The 13097-nt window shown below is 36.7% G+C and overlaps 1 protein-coding gene across 3 annotated transcripts in view; it reads left to right on the forward strand.

Moving 5' to 3' along the window:
• The window catches only part of gstcd (glutathione S-transferase C-terminal domain containing), a 55489-nt gene that overhangs the window by 22250 nt on the left and 20142 nt on the right, over positions 1–13097 (forward strand). The window contains exons 6-8 of one of the 3 annotated variants that reach the window (XM_023957331.1): positions 10155–10270; positions 10592–10636; positions 11740–11886. In XM_023957331.1, coding sequence (XP_023813099.1) covers positions 10155–10270; positions 10592–10636; positions 11740–11886 — 308 coding nt within the window. The remainder of the gene's footprint in view (positions 1–10154; positions 10271–10591; positions 10637–11739; positions 11887–13097) is intronic. The other 2 variants (XM_023957336.1, XM_023957340.1) reach the window with 2 other exon arrangements.

Raw genomic sequence — 13097 nt, forward strand, 5'->3', positions numbered from 1 at the left:
GGATGTATGCTCATTGTGAAAGAAAGCACTGCAGACAAATTGGGAATGTGCCTTAACCTGTCAGAAGGAGTGTTGGAGTTCAGTAATTATGCAGACCTTTTGCCTGCAGCCATGTCAGGTGGTGCTCTGGCCGTCACTCCATTGTTAGTCAGCGATTGCTCTTGAGAAATTTGTTTTGTATATTTATCTTCACTTTCTTTTGTTTTTGTAGTTTTAGCATATTTGTATAGAGGTGTTGACAAAACTTTGACTTTCTGTTAAAGATGACAAAAAAGTGAGCTTTTGCTATTTTAATTTTTCCTTTTTCAAACCAGTGCAATAGGATTAAAATAAGTTGAAGCTCAGTGTATTTCCTTCCTGGATGTCTGACAGTTTTATTTAGCAATAACTGCATATAATCAAAAGTATTATACTTTTTAAGTAAATTAACACATTTTCTCTATTGAATGTAGTTAATTTACTATTTGAAAAGTGTTTAAAAAAATACTGTGTTCCTGTGTTCATCGCGGGAATTACGTTCTAAAAATAACCTACAGTTTGTGAAATACGTGAAGTAGGAATACAGATGTTTTAAGATGTAAAACCCCTCACTACACGTTTTATATACGTTTTTCAGACATGAAAATTTTCACGTTTCTCTCTTGTTTTAACTTTTTAAAAGTTCAAACCCTCGTGGAAAAATAAAAATCCAGTATTATAGGATGAAAGCAAAGATCTTTATATCAATTTGGCAAACTGAACACATCCTGTACCTGAGACACGGTACAGAGGAGACTGATTAACAAGATCTACAATTAATAAGGACACAGAACGTGACACCCTGTTTAAAAAAAAAAAAAAAAAAGTATGCAAAATTGCATTGAAAAAAATCAGTGAAATGGCGAGACTGCTAAAAGTGAACCGCAATATATAACAAGGAGTCACTGTATTATCAAAATTTGAACCCAAAGTCTCACTGCTTCAGATCACTACTGTGACAAGTTTTGACCTTTCCACTACAGATAGTGCTTATGTAAAGAGTGTAGATTTAAATTATGTAAAAACACTAAATGTCTAACAATTTTCTTCCTGATTTGTGCGACAAGACAAAATAATCGGACATAAATGGGTTTGCATTTTATGATGCGATATTTAAATAAGCTTAACTTTGAACTTTATGTACTTGCTGTAACTGAATGTATTTCTTTTTAAGTTGCACTTTTAATTTTGCTTTTAAGACTATGATAAGTAGAGCTTTAGGTACTTATAGACCAGCAAAGTGAATGAATTGTTCATGCAGGCAGGTTTGGTTTTTGCTGGGTTGGGATTTGGACGCTCATTTCCACTTATAGCCCTTTTTACCTAAGCACTTTTTCTCTTGACATCAAGTGTCTCTGATCATTTACAAGGGACCTTTTTGTGTCTCAAGGAATGGAAGAAAAGTAAAGAGAGTAAATTATTAAACACTACACACTCTGTGAGTGACAAGATAATCAGAAAATGTCCCACGGGTGAATATACAGTCAGGACCATAAATATTTGGACAGAGACACATTCTTTCTAATTTTGTTTCTGCCTGGAGTTAATTAGAGGACTCTTTTTTGCTGTGAACAGACAACATGCGGTCAATGGAGCCCTCCATGCAGGTGAAATTAGCCATCATTAAGCTGAGAAAACAGAAAAAAAACATGCGAGAAATTGCTACAGTATTAGAAGTGGCAAAATCAACAGTGTGGTACATCCTGAGAAAGAAAGAAAGAAAGAAAGCACTGGTGAACTCTGCAACGCAAAAAGACCTGGACGTCCACGGAAGACAACAGTGGTGGATGATGGCAGAATCATTTCCATGGTGAAGAAGAACCCGTTCACAACAGCCAACCAAGTGAACAACACTCTCCAGGAGGTAGGCGGATCAATATCCAAGTCTACCATAAAAAGAAGACTGCATGGAAGTAGATACAGAGGGTACACTGCAAGATGCAAGCCACTCATATTCCTCAAGAATAGGAAAAAGGCTAGATAGGACTTTGCTAAAAAGCATCTAAAAAAGCCAGCACAGTTCTGGAAAAACATTCTTTGGACAGATGAAACCAAAATCAACCTCTACCAGAATGATGGCAAGAGAAAAGTATGGAGAAGGCGTGGAGAAGCTCATGATCCAAAGCGCACTACATCATCAGTAAAACACTGTGGAGGCAGTGTGATGGTCTGGGCGTGCATGGCTGCTAGTGGCACTGGGACACTAGTGTCTATTGATGACGTGACACAGGACAGAAGCAGCCCAATGAATTCTGAGGTGTTCAGAAACATACTGCCTGCGCAGATTTAGGTGAATGCAGCCAAACTGATTGGGCGGCGTTTCATGATACAGATGGACAACGACCCAAAACATACAGCCAAAGCAACTCAGGAGTTTATTAAAGCAAAAAAGTGGAATATTCTTGAATGGCCAAGTCAGTCACTTGATCTTAACCCAATTGAGCATGCATTTCACTTGTTGAAGACTAAACTTCAGACAGAAAGGCCCACAAACAAACAGCAACTGAAAGCCTCTGCAGTAAAGGCCTGGCAGAGCATTCAGAAGCAGAAAACCCATCTGGTGATGTGATGGGTTCAAGACTTCAGGCTGTCATTACCAACAAATGGTTTTCAACCAAATACTAGTAATGACCATTTTGTTTTCAGTTATTTCATTTGTCCAATTACTTACGAGCCCATGAAATGAAGGGATTGTGTTTAAAAAATGCTTTAGTTTTTCACATAAGTTTTTCACAATAGTTTTTCACACAAAGTATCAACATTCAACACTAAAGCCAGTCTTGCTAGTGTGCAAAAAACATTGTCTGCTTTTACACTGCACTCTTAAGATAACTATTTTATAATAACAACTGCTCACTGATTGACAGGAATGCGCATAAAGAGCACAAATAACAAAAACGACAACCCACCATGTGCCTTAGGTTTTTAACAGCATTCTGGTTAAGTAATTTCTGAAATAAACCAAACTTGAAATTCAGTCTTGAGAGTTCTGATACAAACCTTTTAAAATTGTAAGTTAACAATAACTGTTCTTTGATCGATTTTGACGTTGCCTGCATGTTATTTCTATCATGCGGCGGTTTCAGCAGGAAATGCAGCTTTTGGTATTATTTATATGTATATCTGTTTAGGACAGTGGCTGTTTATGTATGTTGCCACCTACTTTTTCTTAATAAATCCACATTTTAAATACTCTCATGAAGTCTTGACAATAGAGTGCATGTCCTTACGTGACATGGAGTTGCTCTGTGACTGCTCAATGAAGCTCTTGTTTCCATACAGATCCTTTGATGCGTATCATTATGCTCTGTTTACTCCATGCGATGAAGTCTAATGGAACCAGTTTTTTTTCTTTTACTTTGTCTGTCTGGACTGTGTTACTGTGAATTTAGGACTCTCAGGAAGTCTGTCTGTATTTTTCCTGGCACAGAGTCAGGATCATCATCAGCTCTTAAGGACAGACTATGATTCCCTTGGAATACTGAAACATTCCCATCCATCTTTCTTTAGCTGTTGGTGCATTAGCTGCTCTGGCACCTGTGTTTTAGATTAAACTAGGAGAAGCATTTGCTCCTAACTTGCTGAAATAGACTTTTTGATGATATTTCACACAAGTCTCTCCATTTAGTGTGTATAAGGGAACTAGAACCCCCATGCAAGTGCTGGACAACACTTCAAAAGTTTGGGATTTTAGTGTAATCTCTTAAACACAGTATTAAAAGTATTAATCAATAGTAGAAATTTAACAAAAAAAAAGTTCTTCAAGGTCAGGATGTAGGGTTTTGTGGATTTAAGTACTGGACTGCTCTCTGACAACAAATGCATTTGTGTTGGGAACCCATCCAGAATATGTTTTCACTCTGCCAAAAAAAAACAAGAAAGTGCATTACTTGAGCGGGTTACAGCTACAGGCTCTTCCACAACTGTGTTAGTGACAAAGAACTATGGATGGCTGTTTAATACTGATATTTATTACTCTCCATAAAAATCCTTGGTTGTTAGGACTCCAACAAATGTGCCGTCTTTACACTAATAAAAAGAGATAGCAGTGACTTTTTAAAGTTCCCACAAAAAAATCAATTTAATCATCTAAATCAAAGCCTCAATTCAGTTCTGCTTGTAATTCCTTTGCATACCAGCATGTCCAGAATGATAGATGTGATATCCTACACATCCCCCCAAGTGTCACAACTATGCCTCTACATTTGATTTCTAGTGATGTACCTGGTTGATAAGGACATGGACAGATCTACTGATACAGATCTACAGATGAAAGAAGACATGGTGGCTCACTGCCAGCCCTAACACAAGCGCTAAAGACGGCACACAGGATAATGGACCTTCAGTCTCCCCCAATGACACAATCACTGCAAGGCTTTCGGTTTGCTTTAGTTCTTGGAGGTGAAAAAGCCTGAGTCATCCCTATCAAAAAAGCTGCTTCTCAGTCACAAAAACTCTTTTTAACTCTAAGTTCTAGCATTTTATTATTATTAATCATAATGGTGACATGAAGGTTGTTTTTATTTTTTCCCAAATCCACCAGCACCACCATATTATAAACCCATCATGTGTTTTTACATGTTCTTTTGGCATTTTTCTGATGATGGAGGACATATTGTAAGAAAATTGATCTTAAAATTGCAGCTTTTATTATTTCTTTATTCAAATCATTGTGAATCCGGAGCAGATAAAAAATGCAGTTTGAAAAAATTGGTATTTATGACGTAGAAAGTACCGTGGGGCACAAGCTCTCTGCTCCACTCCACTCTGATTCATTCACTTGTAGACGACTAGATACGTGTTTCAGCTATGGGTCACACACAAGAAGGTGTGTGGGGTTGCTCCTTGCCAGCGGTCACGTCCAGAACTCGGAGGTAAATTTCTAATGAACTCCCGCCTTTCTGCAGAAATAATGTTCTAGAAAACGACACAGGTGTTTTAATTTTGGCTAAAAACTGCACACCGGTAATCATAATTAGAAGACCACTAGAAATGTTTTTAAGATAAACCAAAAGATGTTTGAAGCCTTGTATTCTGGGCAATATGGGAAGGTACAGGGACCACAAAACTCAAAAGTTGGTCAGTATGGCAAGTAAGTGAATGTCTCTGTATGGTACTTTAGCATGAACTAAGCGCTGAGAGTTTTGACATCAGTGCTTCAAAAAAAAATCTAAAAAATGCTATTTACCAAAAGAAAATAGATGTTTTTTTATTTACCCATGGTGGTGTATAGAATTTTAATACTGGTTACAATTTTGATCGCATATAAAATCAAGTCTCCTTAGTGAATTGTGCAAGACACAGAAGGGCATTATACCAACCATCAAGGTGTGAGATAAAGCCAAAAGGTTATACAATGCAGTCTTGTTATACTAATTTTAGTCTTTTAGTTAGAATATTTTGGCTGTATCCTTTTTTTCCCTAATGAAAAGCCCAGAAATGGAGGCTTTCTGTTGATTACACATTTTTACTAAATCGCATATCAATGAGGCCTGCATGCACACGCTGGAGATGCATACCCATAGCACTGTTTTGTTACATGTGCACCTTCTGCAAGTAAAGACTGCTCCAGAATGGGGTTCTGGGAGTTGCTTCTGCATTTATTTATAGGGGACATTAATTGTACATGTGAGAATGGATTTGAAGGGTTTGACTAAATATGCACGTGCATGACGTCTGTAGCACACCCCTTCGCTTTTCCAGACCATTGGATGTTAATATTTTATCCTAATACAGTGTGAAGATATCACTTATTGGATATTTTTTTTATTTTTTCCTAAAGAAGTCCAAATGTTCTTTCTTTGTCGTTTTTGTTCCTGCTTCACACGGCTGTACAATGTCTGACTGATTGCTGACACATTGGCTTAGTAATGATCACAACGCCATTTTATGCCCACCTGCCAGCTCGTCTCAGCAGTTCATCAAAGAGGTTTGCTCGGACAAACGGTATCAGTTCCCAGCAAGCGTGATTGTGCTTGATTGTTGATCACACATGCTTGAGGGATGTGATAAAATTAGAAAAGGAATAAGCAGGATGAAAGAAGAGTGGCACAAGAAGGGAGGATGAGAAATCCTCCGTTTTCTTTTTGTTTCTTACATAGAAATGATTTGTAATTTGGTAGTGAGTCTATGCTTTGATGAATACTTCATTCAGGCCTGGTTGATTACTTTTATCCATTCATTTTCTTTTTGTTTTCGGAATAATGGGCAGTTTTTCAAAGTGGCCATGATCTAATTTCATGCAATTTCCATCTTCCGCCTTTTTTCTAAGACAGTTGCAGGGGAAACTTTTGTATAAAAACAATAATTTGTTAGCAAGCAGTGAAACTTAAAAAAAATTCTATCTTTGGAGAAAAACATCAGCTCAATAGAAAAAATAGTACAAGAAAGCATAGTCCCTTTTTTAGAAGTTACACATTATATTGCAATAAACTTTGAAATGCTGTAGACTTCAAGAGCTACAAATGACTTAATTATTACGTGTTGGGAAGCCTCAGCTGTAATAATAAGTGACAGCGGCAAGAATCAGTAAACAGTGTTCTTGAAAATATTTCATCAGCTGCTGTGTTTTGTCCTTTAAAAAACAAGATGATTTGTTCCTGTTGAATCTTAGAAATTAGTCACTTGTTTAGCAACTTATCTCAATTGTCATTAGACGAATATGATCTCTAAAGCTATTAAGGATTTTATAGGGCTCTCAGCCAGTAATTGCTTAAGTGATTGATTATTCATTTACCAATTAATATACATACGGTAATTTATTTGTCTCTAGCCTTGCTATTGTTGGGTGTGTTCAGTAATGTAATAATTTTCGTAATAAATCTTGTGAAAAAGCATATGAGGTAAGCTCATAGAGTAACTATTGGGAATTCTAAAGATATTTTAACTTTTAAACAAAAAATTAGGAATATTTTTAGTTAATTTTATTTAACAGTTGTCTATATTATCTTTATTGAAATATTCATTGTTTTTTTTTTTTTACCTGACATTGTCATATAACCCCTGATTAGGGTTTACAGATAATTTAATTATTGTTTTGATTCAATCTAAAGTTGTAATAGGATGTATGTTTTGCTCAATTCTACACTGTGACATGCAATAAAACTGTTGTTTTTCTCCATTTCCACCAAGAATACAGTAGTTCTTTTTTTCATAACTTGGTAATTCCATTTGAAGAAGAAGACTGCAGTTACAAAAGATTGACATTCATTTTATTTCTTTTTTTGTTGTTGTTGATAAATCACAAAGACCTGGGTTTTGTCCTGATTTTCTTACTACTTAGTGCACCATAAAGTGTGTTCACCATTTTGTTGGGCTGTCCAAATCTACAATTCCCAAAATGCAGGGACTTGGAAATTTCCCAGAAGCCTCTGCACAAAAACAAGGGGAAATCAATGCTCTTTCAGTTGACAAATAGTGACAGTAATAAATAGCTTTTTAATGATTTGTCATTTGAGAAAAAAAAAAAAGTAATTTTAATTTTAATAAACCATCCAAATTGTTAACATCAGAACAAAGTGGATTCAGAAATAGTCTTTGGAAAACGTTCTTATTTTTCAGGTTTTGACTTCGGAAAATGGGTGGCTTCATATTTATCATTTTAAAAAAAGGTTGTGAGCATGTTTCCAAATTGCATAGGATAGTCCCGCACTATATGGTCTTTAAGGGGTTGGGGAGTAGTGAGGGAATTCAAACTTTGCCCTGGTTGCAGATGAGGCTTTTGTATCATTGTAGCTTAAAAAGAAAAGAAAAAAAAAACACATGTACAGCCTGATGGAAATATTGTATTCTATAAGTTTTGTGTAAACTTAACTAAAGTTCAAGACTATTTTTTTCTTTGTTTGAGAATTCTCACGTCACATCACTCTTCACACTTTAGAAACTTATGCCATAGCTGTAACGGATTGAAGAATTTGTAATGTCTCAAAATGACGGATCATACTTGTTTTAAACAACCCAGCCATCATTCATTTCCTTTCTCCGTGGAGTATCTGGTACTTCAATGATATATGATGTCTCATGAGGGCCCGTCGGTTGATATAGGTGACCCATCTCCCAAAATCTGGGACTTGTTGGCCCACTACCTATAATCTCCATCTGTTAAAACAAAAATAGAAAGGCAATTTAAGATATTTTGTTTGTGATACGTTTATGGTAGAGATACTGCTACACCAGTAAGGATGTTTAAAGGTTTTAAGAAGTTTAAGTTTTATGAGAGTAGATTATGCCTTTATGTCTTATCAAACTGCTACAATAAAGTGGGAACACAAATACATACTGAACCAAAGATTATAATCAAGTTTAAAAATACACAGTGTGATAGTAAAGTTCAGACGTTAACTAAACCATTTGAATTTCTGAGATGCTGTTAACTGAAACCGATGTGTAACTTTGCCTCTCTGCAGTACATATAATAGTCCTTACCTGATGGAAAGAGGCATCAGAGTGGATTTTTGCTCTTTTTATTACACTCATGTTTAGTATTGTTAAAAATGAGACAGGAGCTCAATATTTAAAAGCTGCCCTGTAATAGATATAGTGTGGAGAGTGAGTTAGAAATGCTGAAAACTTTTTTTTTTTTTTTAAGAATATTAGTCATCCTTTTTCTTTTACCACCTTAAATTCACAGCTCATTTTTTTAGTTGTTATGTAGCGTTTTGTGTGATGGAACCAGCAGGGAAATGACTGTTGCAGAACCATCAACCAGTGCATTTGTGATCAATAGACGCTTGTGAGCATCTTTGAGTTTTTATGGAAATCGAAACTCTTTTTTCGATGATTATTGTTTAAGTAGTATTTTTCCACACCTTTCAGCTCCTTTCATCCACCAAACTGCATCACACTTACATTTGCAAAAATGAATTCTAATTTGAAATGACTTGAGGATACTGTGACTCTGAAACTGCCTTTATAATCACCTGTCCAGCCTTGCAAAGTATATGCATTACTGGAAAAGTGAACCTTATCGAAATGGCCTCACGCCAGCACTTTAGTAGACTGATGGAACAATTAATGCTACATAAGAGGCCATAATTTATATTCCACCTTCCTACCTTGTCAAATTTCATCATACTTCTTGTTGCTTTTGGCAGCAGGAATCTAAATTCTTTCAATTGCATCAAAAACCTCAGTTTTTAACCAAAAAGTTGTCTATTTTCAAGGGATGCTATTCACTTTACACCTTTATTGAAATTCATTTGTCATTTCTTTTGAGTGCTCTGTCCATGAGACTGGGATTTTCTGACAAAGAGCTGAGTTTGGAGGTGAAGAAAAGCAAGTCAAAGGATCATAGTATTAAAATAGTATTTCTTTTTGATATTTTACAGTTTTAATCGTGGGGGTTAAACCCACAAGAAAATGAAACTTTTGTGATTTAGGATCTATGAACCAAAGATAGTAAAATAGTAAATGGTGTATACTTTTATGGCGCTTTTCTACCTTCTGTGAAGGCCAAAAGCGCTTTAGAGTCACAGTCCCATTCACACATTCACATCCTGATGGCGGCTCCACTGCCAAACACTGGGGCCAACCTTCCACCAGAGGCAAGGACACTTCGCCATATGGACGGCAAACATCCGATCAGAGGTCGGCCCAGAGATGCCTCCAAGGCATGAAAGAAAACATTTCACCAGTGGTTTCGTGTCAGCTTTGAGTTCACCAAAGAAGGGTGCAGGAAGAGACTGCTGGGAGTTTTCCTGATAATGGACTTTGATGGAGCTTGTAGCGGGAAGATCTGCCACAAGCACAAAGAAAGCTGATTCTGCCTCAGGACTCATGTTTTTTAAGCCAGATAATATGCACTTACCTGATGACAATTGGCTACAATGATGTGGGCAAGAGAATGGAAGCCTTTTTTCTCTGTGCGCTGTAGCTGTTATGGCTGGCTTGAAAGCCTCCAAGTTGCTTCACTAAATTAAAGCCTAAAAAGGAATATTTGGGTTCATTAACTTAATAAATTATTGCAAGAACTTTTCTATGCAGGTTTATAAAGAATAATCTATTATCCTACATAAACATCAAATGTACATTTTTTTCTAATTTTGTAATCCCTAAATATTAATTCAGCTTCACTGCATCAAAAAAATCCTCTTCATCTCTATTCATAAAATATGTTTGTGTTTTTCTGTTTTTCTTAGGTAAAATGTCAAATATTCGTGCAATCAGAAAGATGCAACAGCTGAATAACTTAATCGCCATGGTTACGGACCTAGCCAGGCCAGGAGATACAATCGTGGATTTCTGCAGTGGAACGGTAACAGTAATCACCCGTCGGTCCGGCGTTTGTCTCACTGTTACATCTGAGCACTGCTACATTAGATTGCCGCTCCATTAAAGATCTCCTGAAACGGAGCGCGTCTTTTTTATTCTGTCACACTTTTTCTTTCTCACTTTAAATGCCTTTTGTTCGGCTGTCACCCGGCCATGCCCTCAAGCAGACTGGTCGTTATATTCATGAGAAGGCTGTGTAGTTGGAAGGATGTTGGAAGCAATACACATGACTGTGGTGGGACTCTTGTTTGATGTGGCACTTCTGTGCATTGTTATTCACCTCTCTAATTGTCTGGTCTCCCAGGGCCACGTAGGGATCGTTCTTGCTCACACTTTTCCAGACTGTCAGGTAAGTGTGCTTTTTAGACGTAACAAAGAGTTCCTTATTCTTACCTGATTTAAACCCGTTCTAAACACCCGCTTCGATGACAATTATTTTTTTGATGTTTTTAACATGTTTTTGTGAAAATGTTCTTATTATATAGGACATATGTAAAGAAAATTAATATTAAAATACAGTTCCGAGTATTTCTTTATTAAAGTCAAAGTCTGTTAATCAGGAGCTGACAAAAAAGATTATAGTTGGAATGTAGAAGCTTCAATCAGCAGCTCATGCTGCCTGCTCCGCCCCATCCCGATGCATCCACTTGTAGACGGATTCATCCACTTGTAAACGAGTAGATCCATCAACGTCTTTGATTTCCTCGTCTGACCTGGCAACTAGCTCCAAACTGTATAGCTGGATAGCTCCAATATTTCTTTTCATTTTTGTGAGAGGGACCTGACTGCAGGCAAGATGGTGCCAGCCTGACATCATCGACCCTAACCTCAACTTAGAGAATTTTAAATACTTAATATTAACCCTACCTGGGGATCTGATGGGTCCTGGAGCTCTGCTCCTGGGAGGGCTGTGTGGAGTGTGCACTGACTCCGCTTTCTGATGGAGGGTGGGGTCTAGACCTTTATCTTTTCTAACCCAAAGGTGTTTAGAATTGTAGAAAAAAAACTTTCATTAAAGCTGAACAAACTGCTACTGTTTGGGTCAACAGTTAAAATGAAGTTTTTCCTGAGTGATATGACAGACTTGTTGTTCCAGTCGAGGACTTCCGGTTCTGAAGTTGATGTCTGCAGCCAGGTCTAGTTAGGTTGGGGGCGTGAGGGGCTGTAAGCTAGCAGGAGAGAGAGGTTAAGCATATGGATGACGGGATGTGTGGACAGGCTTACTCCGCTCCAACAGTTCCCTCCACTACTCAGAGGCGAATTTCTAATGAACTGCAGAAACTATGTCCTAGAAAATGACACAAGGCATAATCATAATTAGAAGACCACTGGAAACGATTTGAAAATAGAGCAAAAGATGATAAGAGTGGGTTTATAAGCTGTTATTTACCAACATTGTGATGTTATTTATTCCAGCTCTTGAAAGAAATCCTTTTGTTTTTGCGCTTCAAGATTATTCTCATAGAAAACAAAGAAGAGTCCTTGGTCAGGGCCCGGAGTCGGAGCGCCCAGCTCGGTTTGAAAAACATCGGTTTCATTCAGACCAACTTGGATTACTTCACTGGGCCGTTTCACATCGGGGTGAGCTCAACAAATAAAGTAAACAAACAAACTGCTATTGCATTTTCTTTATAATGGTTCTTAATGTAGTGCTATAACTGTTCCAGGTGACTTACAGGAAAAGAATTAGTTATATTAGACACAGAAAATGGAAATACAAAGTGCCAAAAGCATCAAAAAAAAAACTGTACACATAGAGCCCCAGGATATCATTGACATTAATATGTTTGTTGACGTGGTGGAATTTGAAATTGACCGGCTTTTGTCCTTAGGCTTGTGCTGATCTGTTTTCTCTTGGTTCTTCACATTTTAAAAGACACCAAAGAATCGTTTATTTGCTGGGATAAAAACAACCAATATTTTAGAACCTCAGTTAAATAGTCGTCATGTTTTTATGATCTATCTCCATATTTCTGTGTCAAAAGTTTCATTGCCCTCATTTTCTGCCCCCAGTGCACATTTTTGGGATTTTTTTTCCAAGAAGGTAAAATCCGAGAAACAAACCTTTTCATAAGCTGTCTATTGACATTTTCACATTTCATTTAAAAGTTGTTAAAATGATCAAATTATCAAAAAAACAGCTAGATAATTCAGTCGGTTTTGTTGGCTCATTTGAACTCAATTACTTTTGTGATCATGACTGTGTGCGTTTTCATTTAACATTATATTATTACTAATAAATGAAGTTCTATTCTGCCAGAATTAGTGTTTCTTTTAGGAGTGACATAAAGCCTGTATTTGCAGAAGAAGAGCACATCCGCATATCATACTCCTTCCACAGAAACTGAAAATGCCAACATGCACTTATTTTGGGGAGAAAAACAAAGATAGTGCTTTATTTTCTCCAATAAAGTTTCTAATTGTAGGGTGTTCAGTTTTCTGAATTGGTCTAAACTAATGAGTTGCTTTAATCTTTCGGACTTTCTGAGAGTAAAAAAAAAAGCAGTTTACCAGAGTAATTACCAACAAAGTTTTTAGAAACTATTTAATTGAAATACTTTTTTTATTAAATGTGGTCCATCCAAAAACTTTTAATTTAAATGTTTTTTATAAATATTAGTATGTTTTATTTTTCAATTAAAAAAAAGTAGAACCACAATCATTTTTTTGTTTTATCCAAACTGAAACATCCGTCTTTAGCTTTGTACACACTGGGCATGTGACGTGCCAAACACGCATTCTTGAGCCCAAGGTGTTCACACACAACGCATGACTGCTTCCTACAGCTGGAGGAGGTTTTGTGTGAGATG

This window comes from Oryzias latipes, chromosome 1 (assembly GCF_002234675.1).
Source record: "Oryzias latipes chromosome 1, ASM223467v1".
Lineage (NCBI taxonomy): Eukaryota > Metazoa > Chordata > Actinopteri > Beloniformes > Adrianichthyidae > Oryzias > Oryzias latipes.